General features: G+C 49.3%; 1 protein-coding gene across 1 annotated transcript; it reads left to right on the forward strand.

Annotated features, from left to right (window-relative positions):
• Positions 1-1,295: 1,295 nt before the first annotated feature.
• H6S33_001668 (uncharacterized protein) lies at positions 1,296-3,416 on the forward strand (the record flags this gene model as incomplete). Its single annotated transcript, XM_044833021.1, has 6 exons — positions 1,296-1,585; positions 1,709-1,730; positions 2,174-2,650; positions 2,793-2,898; positions 3,009-3,080; positions 3,181-3,416. 6 exons carry the CDS (start codon positions 1,296-1,298, stop codon positions 3,414-3,416), a joined length of 1,203 nt encoding a protein of 400 aa, XP_044693729.1.
• Between the last annotated feature and the right edge of the window lie 11,001 nt (positions 3,417-14,417).

A 14,417-nucleotide genomic window follows, 5' to 3' on the forward strand; every position in this document is an offset into this window, starting at 1 on the left:
GTTTGGTGTTTGATGTTTCGTTTGGGGAGGAGAGGGGGGCTGGAGTGACCGGCCTGGGGCTGGGGCACATGTGTATGCGTAGGGTATGTGCGATGTGTAATGTGTAATGTGTGATGGTGGTGATGTGTGGTGTGGTGATATTTGGTGATGATGATGATGTTGATGCGGATTGACAGGTTGTGTGTGTGCTGGGGGGGAGACGCGTTGAGTGTTTGACACGTGAGGTAAACTATCTACCGTAAGGGTAGAAAATGGTACAGGGGCAGAAAAACAGAACTCTATCATGTACCGGGATAGGGCAGAAACAAAAAGCAAAACAAACGGATAGACATCCCGATGTTCAGACGAATGCCTCCAGGCTCTAGCTCTAGCTCTGCCAAATCATAACCAGGTTATCTGAAAATGTACCTGCCTGCTCTATGTGCTCAGTTCTATTCTGTCCTAGAGTACATGTACGAACTATGCTCTGGTTATCGGATTCTGAACCGTTAATCGGATTCTAGAATGGCCTTATCGAGATCGCCAGGGGAAAATTAAAGAATAGCCTCACGATTGGAGCCGCATAAACCCTGACTGCGCATCTCCCTTTTTTCCTCTCAACGGTTCCCGGCAGCTAGTAAAATTCTGACTTTAGAGGGTTCCACACAACCCTTCTAGTCGACTTCCAACAACCCCCCTCTAGGCCCTTTCCATACCTAAAATAGATGAGAAATTTGCAATACACTTAGACATGATTGATGATCATGATTGAGTTCCATAGCTCTCTCAAAAACTCTGCGACCACCCCCCAGCTCTCCTCCTCCTATTCCTCCTCCCCTCTACCGGGATTCTCATTCGAAACAGCTCATCCCACAGCTTAATTGTACCTGCAGATAATTCACCACCCGCTGCGCACCTATTCGTGGAGGGAAAAAAAAGTACCCCGGTTCATAAACAAGAGAAGGTACTAGTAAGGTGCATGCACTGACTGAGTGGAAGGGGTTTTCCGTGAGCAAGAAACTATCGCACTATTGCGTCTGCTATCGTTCTAACAACGTCCTACCATCGTCACTCGGGGCGCGCATTCACGCACGCGTTTTGTTTTTTTGTACATCTCTTCGATTCACATCCTCTTCATTCAACAGTCACAGGGTTACGATCAGCGATCCCCACCGTCACCTTTTTTTCGTTACCTACCCCGGTTCAACACACACGCGGTACCGTACATACATACTTGTACATCTTTTTCCTTTCAGAACCCGCTCTCGGCCGTCGTGAGACATCGAATCACACTATCACCCTCTCTCTCGTTCACCATGGTCGTGGAACTCCCCCCCACCGTGGCAGCCTCGTCACTGCAGCAATTCCTCATGTCAGGTGCCGCGGCGGTCATCAGCTGGCTGGTGTTCACCCGGTTGCTCAGAGCGGCAGACGTCGAGCCAAAGGGCGAGAAGATGGGGTTGGGTCCGGAGAAAAGCAACCTTGCAGATGAGTTTCAGTATGGCCCGGACGGAGATGAGGATTGGAAGGTCAAGAGCCTGTGGATATACCCCGTAAAGAGCTGCAGAGGGGTCGAGGTGGATGAGGTGAATGTAGTGCCTACTGGGTAAGTAAATTTTTTTGTTTTGTCTTGTCTTGCTTTCTTTTTTTATACTTTTTGTTTTGCCCACCCGCCGCGGTAAAGATGAAAGAATGAAGTGTAAAAGCTAACTACCGCTTGTTGTGATAGTTTTGAGCATGACCGTCAATTCGTAAGGAAACCTCCATTTGGATTGCTTTTCAATTATTTTATTTACTGCCCCGGCATATATAATTTTCCGCGCACTTTATGAAGAAATCACGAAACTACATACTTGTCTACATTTTACACTTGCATTTTATATATTTGCTTTTAAATTTGCTTCTTCTACCCCCAATACCCCAAAACAATGCCTCCAAGACCGCATGTATCGCCTTACGCGGCACCAACAAATGCTGTTTCATGATTTCTCACGCGGCACTTTTTTCCCTTCCAAATACCAAATAACAAAAAAAAAAATTAAAACCCTTCCCCTCAAAAGAAAACCCATGTCCAACAACTAACCCCGTGCCCACCCCCCCCCCCCCCCCCCGCACCCCGCGGCAATCCCACGAGGCGCCCCCACCCCAGTCAACAAAATGTCAGCCCATTTCTAACTCGCCCTGCACCCCACAGATGTTCACCGAACTCCGGCCCTGCCCGCGCACTGGCGTCTCTGAATGGAACTTCATCACGCAGCGCCAATACCCGCAGATGGCGCTCATCACACCCACCATCCACACGCAGCCCAAATCCCCCACCGGCGGGACCTTGAGCATCACATTTCCCCTCGCAGCCACGCCGCGCCCATTCCCGCTGTCACTGCTCCCAGCGGGTACGGGCACGAGGACATTCCACCTGCCGCTGTCGGGCAGCAAGGAGGTCATGGCGAGGTTCCCCCTCGTCAATGTAAAGATCTGGAAATGCACCCCCGAGGCATACGATGTCAGCAGCGTGATCCAGAGTGAGCTGAAGGAGCTCGCGGCCTTCCTCGGCGCGAAGGGTGAGGTCAGGCTCTTTAGGACCTGCGAGGAGCGGTTGAGAGAGGTGTACAGGAACGCGCCGAGGAAGGAGGAGCTGGGCTTCCAGAGTGTGATTGGGTTTGCGGATGCGGTATGTCCCGATATTGTCTACTCTACTCCCCTATATGACCCCCCACACTATGTGTGTACATTATGCAGGATTATGGGCCACACACCACACACATCGAAATTTACAATTTCACTGACTAGCGGATTTACTCCAATTTTTACAGTATCCAGTGCATATGCTCAACCTGGCTTCGGTGCGGGAACTAAATGGCAGGATCACAGACAAGATCCCAGATCTTAGCGTGAAGCGTTTTCGCGCCAATATCATTGGTATATTTCCTTTTTTTTCCTTTTTTTTTTCTCCCCCAGTTTCGTTTTCTGACATTGGTGATCATTGATATCTGGGCCAAGCCAACCAACTAACTAACGCTTTACTGCAGTTTCGGGACCTAAAGCATTCTCAGAAGATGATTGGAAGAAGATTACGTTTGGAGGAAAGATGTACTACGCTGGTAAGCGTCTACCCCCTAGCTACCTATCTAACTCTTCTCCCTTTGTTAGGGTAGAGTAATATTAGTACTAGTAGTAGCATATTCTAATACAAACCACCAGCTGCACGAACGGTCCGATGCCGCCTCCCAAACGTCAACCAGGACACCGGAGAGAAACACATGCAAGAACCCGACCAGACCATGCGCTCGTACCGCAACATTGACGCAGGGTCGCCGAAGAATGCATGTCTGGGCATGCAGCTCGTGCCCGCGGACGAGCGGAGCGTGCTCAGGGTCGGCGAGAAGCTGGGCGTCGTGGATACTGGCGAGCATTTGTATATTCCTTTGTTCTTGTGATTCTGTTTTCTTGTGGTTGATTTTTTTATTTTTTTTTTTTATAATGCGGGTGCCTTTTATATGCTGTTGGCTAATTGTTTGACTTTGTGTATTATGGGGGTAGATGATGACCATAGAAGCTGGGGTGCAAAAGTTTAATTTTTTCTGTACATGGCGTTTTTTTTACAATGGAAGGGATTGGGGGGGGAGGGGGGGGGTCTGCTATTGTAATGGGCGAGCGAGCGTTATGGCATGACATGGCGTGATATTACATACATGTATTCTAGTAGACATCCAAAAACATAGGCAATCACTCGACCAACTAGTGCGGTTATCCTGATTCCTGGGCCACTAAGAAACCACCAGCAGCCGTTGAAACTATCACGTTTCCGGCAACTACGTAAACTTTATTTCACTTGCGCTCTCCCCCAAAAAAATCTATTATCAAGTATGTAGGAGAGACCTAAACCACATTCCCACATTCCCTACCACACTCGCCGCTTCACGAGACTGAAATTACCGCACCGCAACCCCACGAAACGAATCCGGGGTTTCCGAGACATCTCACCCTCCACCACTACCTACTTCCGGACTACCTACATCTCATATCATATCAAAAAGTCGCTTAATCCCTATCTCATTCTCTCCCCTACAGCCCACTTAAAGTAGAGTACAGCTTCCCGTCCAGTCCGTAGGTAAGTACGTGGGGTACATATTCTCCGCCCCCATCCCGCCAATTTAAAAAACGCGCATAAAGTACATATATCCCACATCTCACATCCCACATCCCACACCCCGCCCCCACCGTACCGCCGATGCAGCCGCCTCCATGTCCACGGTCGCGGCGGCGGCACGGCGGCGACTTTGTTGCACTTTGATCATTGGTTGTGGTTGTGGTTGTGGTTGGTTGTGGTTGTGGCGGTGGGTGGGTGGCAATGATCAAGTTGTCAGCTTACTATGGTTACGTGAGATATGCGGTTACAGTGAGATATTGTTACAGTGAGATTTACACATATATGATGGCAGGATGACTTATGCTCTCTACGATACGATACGGATATCTACGATGACGCAGTAAGTGCGGAGGCTTGCCCGGTGGTTATATTGATATCACTGCCCCGGGAGGTCGGGTTGGTTGGAGGGGGGGTAAAGGATTTTTCCGGGTCAGCGGTGATGGGGATTGGGGTATAGGGGAACTGGGGGGTTTCTGGGCTGTTGATGATTGTCGATTATTGGTTGTGGGGAGATATCTGGCCTCCAGCCTTCGATTTTGCTTACCTGTCTCTACGCCGCTGTTCTGGCCGCAGATGTAGATATGTGTAGATATGTGTATCTGGTATGTAGATATGTGGTACCGTAGGGTATCTACTTTCCACAAGCATAAGGCGTAGACCATGTAGCTAGCTAGCTGTACCTACTATACCGTACCTAGAACCCGATATCTAGTAAAGGTCCTCACGTTTGGACTCTATTCAATCCATTCAGTAATAGCAGGGGTTTGACCGGGGTCTTCATTGGCCAACAAGGTTGGAATGGATTGAATTCACTCCAGAAGCCGAATGCTCCCTGGGACTCATTCGCATTCAAGAAAGGCTTAGGTTGAAGCCGTTGACATGGTTTTTTTGCGACCATCGACAAACTCTGCTATGACTAGACCGAATCTGTAAATTAAATCCACAATTCTCTTTTCGAGGCCCTCACGTCTTGATAAAAAATCTAATCGCTGATTGATTAAATATGGAATGCTGGAATAGGCGAATGCCACACCAAGATCAAACGTGAGTACCTTTAGTGCACTCTACATGCTCTAACTACTCCACTCTACTCCACTCTCCAATTGACATTATTTTGCGGGGAAGCACCCTTCTAGTCTACTCAACCTGAAAACCTCAAAACTCTAGATCCTAAATCAATTTTCCTCGGAAAAGCTCCCCGAAGCCCTACCTGCCAATAACGGGGAGAAAGATGTTTCTTCCCTTTCCCCAGCTTTTTTCTAATTTCTCTTCCTCCCCTCCCCTAGGTAGCTCCCACCCAACTCCATAGCTACATGTAGCTAGCTCCAGGGTCCTCCCCACTCCCCACTCCCCATCAAATTCCGGCCCGCAAGGTGTCTCTCTTTCTGTCTTGCTCGCAAAATCTAATTTGCCTCCCCTCCCCGGAGTAACATTGCGGGGGCTAGCTAGCTCCCTAGCTCTCCATCTCCACATTCATAGCTACATGTAGCTAGGCAGCGGAATCCCTGCATGCCCCGGCTCAGGGTCCGGGGGGAAAATGTTTTTCCGCGCCCCTGGTCTGGCAAATTTACACTTTCAGAGTCGCTGTTCTCGCCGTGTGTATATACCTGTTTTTTCCTTTTTCCTGAGTGCCAAAGCTGTATGTAGAAGAGGATATGTAGGCAGATAGGCAGTACGGCTAGGCCTACGTAGCCATACCGTCGTCTTCTAGAATACGCTTCCACGCACACCACCCAAGCCTCTAAGACCAGTATGGTACAGCGATGGGGAAAATTATTGTAGAAGTATGGTAAGAGTCCTATTGGCCAGGGCAGCCACCTTAACCCTGTTTTTAGACCCCTGTTTCTACAATAATTTTCCCCATCGCTGTACAACCCCCCGGAACGCGTGCGGGGGGGACCGGGGAAAACACATCCCTGTGCTGGCTGGCCTGTGGGGTTTTCCGCTATGCTCCCCGGGGTTCTCGGGGGAGGGCGTTTCCTTTTGCCCGGTCGGAGATGTGGTGGGTGGTTGTTGCTCGGGCGGAGAAGGAAAAGGATGGGGAAGAGGGGTGCCCGTTGTTTTTTCGTCCGGCTGGCCGCCGAGGTTAGGGGTGGATGGGTGGGTGGACGGATGGAGAGTGTTTGGTTGGTCGGCTGGTCGGCGGAGGTAGGTAGTAGGTTGTTCGTTGTATATCGGGCTTCGAGCTCTCCATCTACGATTTCGTGTCTCGCAGGGGTTTGATTGTTGTTTACGATTTGTAGATTTAGATTTGTTCTATGTATTCTACTGGCTATGGGCTGCGGTTGCGGTTGCGGTTGTGGGTTTTTGTGGTTGTAGGTTTGGGTTGTGGCTCTCTCACCTCGACCTTCTTTCTACCCGGTACTCCGCCATGCAGGTACACCTTTAGTCTCCCTCACACCTTCCTTCCCTTTCCTGCGCGTGCGGCTGAGAATTTTTTTATTTTAATGCGCTCAGCACACACACATATCTTTTGTAAGAAACCACGCAGACCAGACTAAACCGAGGGCCGCGTCGTTTCGTTTCGGTTTCGGTTTGCAAATCCTCTGACAGTGCGGCCGTGGCCGCCGGCCCGGGGTAGAGCGAGGTGTTGGAGAAGGTTGATTGCCTATCTATGGCTGACTGGCGCATGGCCGCTGGACTTCACGAGCTTCCGAGCTGGTGTGATGTGATTTGTTGATTTTGATTTATTTGATTACTAGCTACAAATTAAACCCAGCTATCCGTATCTGTGGCGAGCGAGTAAACAGGCGAGCTACTCAAGCGCTCCCACGGCCAGTAATCCAATTATTGCAAAGTATCATCGTAGCTACAAAGGTTAGTGCTCACTGCAGTAGTATCCGCCGCGCCGCCGCCGGTTGATATCAAGTTATCAACCAATCCTCTAGGTACTTTACTCTACTCTACTTGAACCCCCCATCCCGTAATCAAGCTCTAGCACGGGCCTGCGGGTTTCAGCACAGTAGTAGTAGAGAATACCCCATTCTTACCCCACGGCGCAGTTAGACTCTCTTCTTCCTTCCCTCCGACTGTCTGAGCTGTCTGTCTAGGTGTCGAGATAAGACTTTCTCTCGCTACCTCCCTACCTCGTAAACTAGCTAAAGTAGAGTAGAGTAATTCCCGCTGCCTAGAGTACCGAAGAGTGGGATATCTAATCTTTCCATCCGTGGGGGTTCACCTCGTACTCCCTCCCCATATCACTTCCCATATCACCGTAACCCCCAAACACCAACAACAAAGATAGGCGCGCTGGCCGGCCACCGTCCAGAATAGCAACCTCCCTCCCTTCCCCTCATACCCCCAAGTACCAGGAGGAGCTCAGCTCCTTCTTCGGCCGGTCGCCGAACACACTCTCTAACCAGCGAGGGACTTTCGGAGCATCTTCGGCCGGCCGAAGCCTCCGCTGGATAAATACACAGGCTCAAGATTAAGAAACATCTGTCCCTCTCTACTGTTTGGGTTGTTTTGAATCGGCCAGATCGCTGGAATCTGAACCGGGGACTCTACCAACCCCCCCCCCCCCCTCCCCCCCAGAACAAGGCAGACAGGTAGATGAATGGAGGGTTGGGTAGAGGGTAGGTTGGGGAGAGGGATATGATGTTGGATGATGGCACCACAAATGGCGAGATGGAGGGTGGGTGGGCTGTGAGCGGCGGTCAGTAGAAGAGTGGAGTGGGTAGAGCTCCTATTCTAGAGTGGAGGAGGAAAGCAGCCAGTGCGGTCTCTTGGATATACACGTGCAGTGTAGAGCAGCGGCGGGTGCCTAGATATCTCTGCTCCTACCTACTCCTACTAGCTAGCTAGAATACCTGTATTTCCACCACCACTCTAACTACCCACTCTATACCACTCTTCTACACCGCCATGCCCTGCCATCACCAGTAGAGTACACCCCTATGACCTCACCCCCCCCCCTCTTCCTCCTTCATAAAAAAAAAAAAAAAAAGAGGCAGAAAAAAAATAGACTTTACCCGCCCGCCCATTCACCCGGCCCCTGCCCTGTTGCTGCCCTGCTGCCGTGCGATCGTTCCCGCACTCACATTAGAGCGTTTTAGCTGCGCCAGTTGAACAGAAAGTCGAGCACCTGGACAGAAAGTCCTGCACCTCTTATTGGCTGAATCCTTGCAAGTCTTTGCCTAAAATAGTTAGAATTTCTGTTCAACCTGTCCGACTTTCTGTTCAACTGGCACAGCTAAAACGCTCTATTAGCTAGAGTACATATATGTAGCTAGCATCACAGACGATGACTCGCTCCCCCCCCCTTTTCCGATATATTATCGATATCCAAGGAAATCAAGGAACAGAGGGGACGTCGGAGCTGTACGTGTAACTGCTAGGGGTATAGCCACGGCCATAGCCATAGACGGCCAGCCCAATATCAAGAAACTCACCTATTCGATCTACTCTACCTACCCGTAATTTCCCATTTCCCATTTCCCATCCCCCATCCACCCCCCGACCCCCCGACCCCTACCAACCCACGCACCCACGCCCCAGCCCCAGCCCCAGAGTCGGGGAATAAACCCCATACCCGACCCCCACCGATCCCAGGCTGGGGTGCATACATCACATATGGGGGGTGGGTTGGGGTTCGTTCGGGGGAAGTGTGGTGTCAAAGGCCGAGCTACATGTACTTTAGGTAACGATTGGTGGGATCTCTGGGGTAGGAGTAAAAGTGCCGAAGTTAATTTGCAGGCTGTCTCCATGGTAACAGTGCCAGTGCGATGGCATGGGTTGGTAGGTATATCTGTATGCGGATATTTGGTAGGCAGCTTTGGTAGGTAGCTTTGGTAGGAAGCTAGCTACATACTACCTGTTGATCGATGGTAATATCAGATATATCGGCCTCCTCATCACTGAGCTGCTCCGGATTGGCGGTCGTGGTGCAGGTAGGAGACGGGGTACATACATGTACCTACAACAGTAGGTTAGATGTCCTCGTCGTCGTCGTCGCCGTCGTCGTAACGTAAGTAACAGGTATAGAGTGTGATATTGGCTAATATCACGAAGGCTTCAGGATCTCCCATATGTCTGTAGCTCGCGAGGTTATGGCCGAGGTGGACTAAATTGTTCTAGAACGTCTTGGCGTGGGGAGTAATAATAAATAATATAATAGTACAGGCTATATGAGTGTTCTACAACAGCACGATACCTTCCTCTATGGTTTCACATAGGCAAGGAAGAAACGGAAACAGGTAACAAGTACTCCACTCTACCGACCCTACCTACATTACATGTAGGTACCTGCCTATACTCTCATGTAAGGTACCTCCCAAGTACCGCACTGTACATACATGTACGCCAAAGATTCTCGAAGAGAAAGGAAGAAAGGAAGAATGGAAGAAAGGGGTGGATGCAATCACACGTGATTTGCATATGCAAATAATGTAGGTACATACATACCGCGGGGCGTTGGTTAAAAGGGAAGAGTAGGAACTATCGGCCCGCCAGAGCACATATGATGGGGCTTGCTCGTGCTTGTCTGTATGTTACTGCGTCGAGTAAGCATGCCTAAACTCACCCAGAGCCGCGGCCGTAGTAATATGGCCACGCCGCACTCCACACTGCGCACTGGTTCACAGCCACTCTGTCGTACGTGCAACCTCAACCTACCTGCCGCGCTGTATGTATCCCTTCGTCTGGCAAAAAATGACCCCCCTAGAAAAAGCAAATTCTTGTGTGGCTTTACTAACAGATCTTGTTATCTCTCTTATCAAATAATAGATCTCCCATATTTGCTTCATTCCTCTATTATAGGGTGGTCAGCATTGCCAGACTAAGGGATACGTCGAAGAAGCTATATCACTGACGACTTATGAACTGTGGGGCAGACAGCAATGACTCTGACACTTGACAGCAGACAGCGCGTACTCTAACTTCACTGCTGACACCGAGAAGCCTAAACATCCCGTCAAAACATCAATGCTGTACCATGCCCCCCCCCCCCCGGGCACCCCCTCGCTCGCTGTCAGTTTGGGGGTCCCTCCTGTCAGACGTTTCAATGCCGGGCCGCCCCGACGACACGATACCCTTGTGAAAAAAAACCTATTAGATGTTGCAAAATAATCAATAAGTCGTAAGGCTTCCCCTTCCGCTTTCTCCCCGGGGGGGGAAGGGGTGGAGGGGGTGTTGTCTGCTGGCCGACCGCAACCATTATCTGATATGGTGGATAGATAGATGAAAATGCTGTGCTTGTTAAACCAAACCCCCCCCCTCCCCCACAGCAAAAGTCGCGGGCCTTCTGTCTCAGCTTAGGGGGGACCGGCCGGATGGATATAGCGGGCGGTCAGGAAACAAAGCATGGAGAACAGAAAGTAAAAGGGCATTAATGAGCACTCAGTCATGTTGGTGATCTTTCGGTTGGTTATATCTCCCTATGAGGAGATGATAAGTCTTTTTTGTGCGTGCAGTGGACTTCCTGCTGTACACACAGACCCTATCCTGTCTGCCTGTTCACGGACGCCTTGTTAGGTTGCTGCCGCTACTGCTACAAGAAGATCTTCAGACCCATCCTGTAGACTGGTTTTGAATGCTGTGGCAACACAGGAAATGATTCATATCTCCACATCCCACTCTCGCTCTGCAGTTTCTATTTTTGCTATTCATGGGGAAGGCAAAGACAAAAGTGTGGGACCGGAAATGTTCACAAGAGGAACGAGATCGACCAAGATTTGTCTATTGCATATGCTTTTCCCCCACGAAAATATAAATAAGAAAAAAACTTTTGTTTCCTCTCTCTTCTAAAGCTGATTACTTATCCTGCCACAAACTAGGGTTGACCTGCCGGATATGTTGCCGGAGATTAAGTTGCTGGGATGAGATCGATGAGCTGGCCTGTGCTTTCCAATCAGTAGGCATTTCCTTCACCTCTGTCTGTTTCTTCTTGTGATGTTCATTAAACACTTTTCGGGGACTGAACCCTACGACGTTCGACGGTTAGACATGATGCTGGAGGTTTGCTGACCTAAAGCGGCAAGAGCAACGAAAAAAAATAAAAAAATAAAAAGAAAATAGCGGGCTGCCGCACTGAGACTCACATATCTGCCTGCCACGTAAGGTAGTTTATAGGGTTAGGGTTGTTTCGTTGAAAAATTCGGGTTTTTGAAGAATAATTTCCGAAGAGCGGTATATATATGCCTTCGATCGGTGAGAGGAGAGGGAGGGAGGGGATGTGTTTCGGATGCCTGTGAATCAAGCAGGTAAACATTCCGTAGGCATCACTGAGATTTAATTTGTCCCCCGTCCAATATTTGCCTTATCGTTACCCAACGTCAATGATTGGTTCCGCTACTTCTTGTGCATCAAACGTTTGCTTTTCCTTTTTGTTGGCCGTGGGCCCTGCGCAAGGGCTTCTTTTGCCAATGTACGTAACGTCCATTCCATCCTCATCCTACTCTATTTCATTTTTGGGGGTGCCCCCAGGCCATCATATCCGTTTTCTCGTCCAGTTTCCGGCCGAGCATCTGCCGGCGGCGGTGGGAGGTTATGTAGACCATTTGGTAATCAAACCGGACCGCAAAGCCCAATATCGGATGCCGTTGCGCAGTGGATCCGCAAGGCTATGCTTATTCAGGAAAAGGACCCTGGATCGACAGTTCGCTTGCAATCTTGGCGGTAAAGAAGCTTATCTTGAAGCTGGAACGTGGGGCTCCAGAGGCGGGGTATTTGGAGAAATATTTGCTTGTGGGTGTGGTCAAGGTGAAGACGCCATATCCTTTTTTTCTCCTTTTTTTCTTTTTTGGACAGAGTTTTGTGACAAAGAGAACTCGGGGTTGATGCAGACAGGCGCACCCCTCAAGTCATACTCGTCATCATCATAAGTCTGCGCCAGCACGACAACACCATCCATCAATAACAATAGCCGGGGAAAGGAGGAGTAAGAGGATGTGATGTGGTGTGACTTGATATCATAGATGCCTATTCCTGTTTCATATTATTCTTCTTTCTCTCCGCCGAGCCTCCTCCTCCGGCTCATCTCCATATCGTTTCTCTCACCGTGCTCTTGGGATAGGCAGGGGGGGGGGGAGTAATATCAAGTCAGGTGAACGTGGTATCCTCGCCCTAGGAACTACACACGCGCGATAGGCCTCCATCCCAAACATGGAGATATATTGTGACGATGATGTTGTGTCTCGTGGTGTACCTCCTGAGGGGGCAATTGCGGGGCATCGGAAACACTGAGATTTGGTGTGATTCGAATCGTGGGGTACTGTCGGATCAGTTATTACCGTAGATACAAACGCCCAACCCCCAGGTTCTCCACAAGGTTGGGGAGCAGGGGGAGTAAGGAAAGTATTCGATGAAGGTTGGGGGGGGGGGGTGAGGTTTCCCTTCTCTATTTTGTGGTTCGTGACTTGTGAGTTGGTGTGACGATAGGCTGGTGTCTATCTACCCTATTCGCGTTGCTATGGTTGCTATGGACGAACGTACGATAGACATCATACGTCAGCGCAGAGGAACGAGAGAGACCCTTGATTGAACCCTTGATGCCACGGGAAGAAGAAAAAATAATTATGAGATATCTGACGACATCATACTCCAGAGCGGGGGAAAAAGCTATGAGTATTTACCGTCCGACTTTTTCCAGAGCAATAGGATTCTCATATCGAATATCAACATTTCGTCATTACCCCTCGTTTTTCGTTTTGACTTTAACCCTCTTCCTGCATCTCCATTTGTATCTTTCGGTGCGTACTCCGCCTTATGGCTTCGTGTCACATGGGCGCGACCATCCATCATGGGGAAACGCCAATAAGTCACAGAAATTGACTGAGCTCTATCCTGATAGAGCATTGTTGTGGTAATTGTGGATGAGAGCAAACACTGACTGACAGCTGGCGACGTCGACAAGTCGTTTTCTGGGACGAAATAAGCAAAAATGTCACCCCTCTCGAGGTGTCCTCTCTCCGATGCGTCGAATGAAGATTACCAAATGATGGAGACCCAACTGACTGCCGGATAGCACGTGTGTGTGCGTGTGTGAACAATTCCTGTACCTACACTAGGTATCGTCAATTTTGTACGAAAAAGGCTTTAGGACGCTAGAAACGCCATCACGGCGCGGCGGGCTTCTTTTTTCTTTCTTTTCGCTCTTCCTTCCTTCCTTCTTCTTCGTTCCCCAACGTGCAGTAGTTCAATGGCTGGGATTAGCTGCAGCCTCAATTGTATGTACTCTCAAGTACTTTATCTTACTCTATGAATCAACTCTAGAGTACACGTTAGAGACTACATGTAGGTACTCGCGACAGGCATGAAGTACCCGAATATGCAGCTGCAAGTTTTTGGTGTATTTTTGACTTCTACTCCAATGGAAATTGCAGATTAGGACGTGCATTTTCGGGTACTTGTTACCTGCTGCGAGTACTGCCCCGCAGATACAAAGCGGCAACAACTCCTGACAGCAGAGGGCCTTTTTTTTTTCCGTTGAAGTAAGATTTAGGATACGACTACCTAATTTTGGTTACGATAGGTAACTGATTCCGACCGACCCAGCACGCAAGGTCAACCCCCGCGACGTGCAGATGAGGAAGAAACAGGAAAACGAGGGGGGAGGGGGAGGCGAAAGGCTACGAAGTAGCATGTGGAGAGATATTCCTTGAGGTGGGGAAAAAAAGTAAACCACCACCACTGGCTCATCAACATCACTTGAGGTGAGTGGGCTTCAAGTTAAAAAAAAAAAAAAAAAAATGAGGGGAAAGGGGTAAGGAGGGGGAAGCGGGAAAAGGAATTATAAGAAAAACTTTGTATCAGCCATGCCATTCATCGAAGAGATCAGATTTATCCTCCAGTAACCTTTCAATACCAGGAGTTCCTCTTCCACGGCGCACGCAGCCATCCATCAAACTCACCCCCGCAGGGACCAGCGAACTTAAGTTCCCGCCGTCTCGGTCGGCTTGATCATGATGGATGGAATCGAGTGCGATTCCAATGCCTTTCTCGATGAATCGTGTCGTTGCTTTTTTCGCGAGACACGAGACATCTCAGAGCACAGTCTAGGGTTTTGGACTGTTGCACAAAGATAAAAAGACGTTGTCTTGTGTACGATACAACATTGATAGTCAAGACTTCTTTCGACATAGTCGTCAATCGGTATTGGTCAGAGTTACCTAGACATGCTGTGTACATAGACAGAAAACGTTGACGATAAAATACCTAGATAAGGTTGTCAAATTATGTTTGATATGGGTACATACACATGAGTATGTCTCTATGATCGGCCCAACGTCCAAGGCTCAACCCGATAACTTCCTGACTACATAATTTACTTAGCTTGGGCTTCAGCCGGGAA

The sequence above is a fragment of the Morchella sextelata genome, assembly GCF_020137385.1.
Source record: "Morchella sextelata strain SCLS chromosome Unknown scls_11, whole genome shotgun sequence".
In the NCBI taxonomy this organism is placed as follows: Eukaryota; Fungi; Ascomycota; class Pezizomycetes; order Pezizales; family Morchellaceae; genus Morchella; species Morchella sextelata.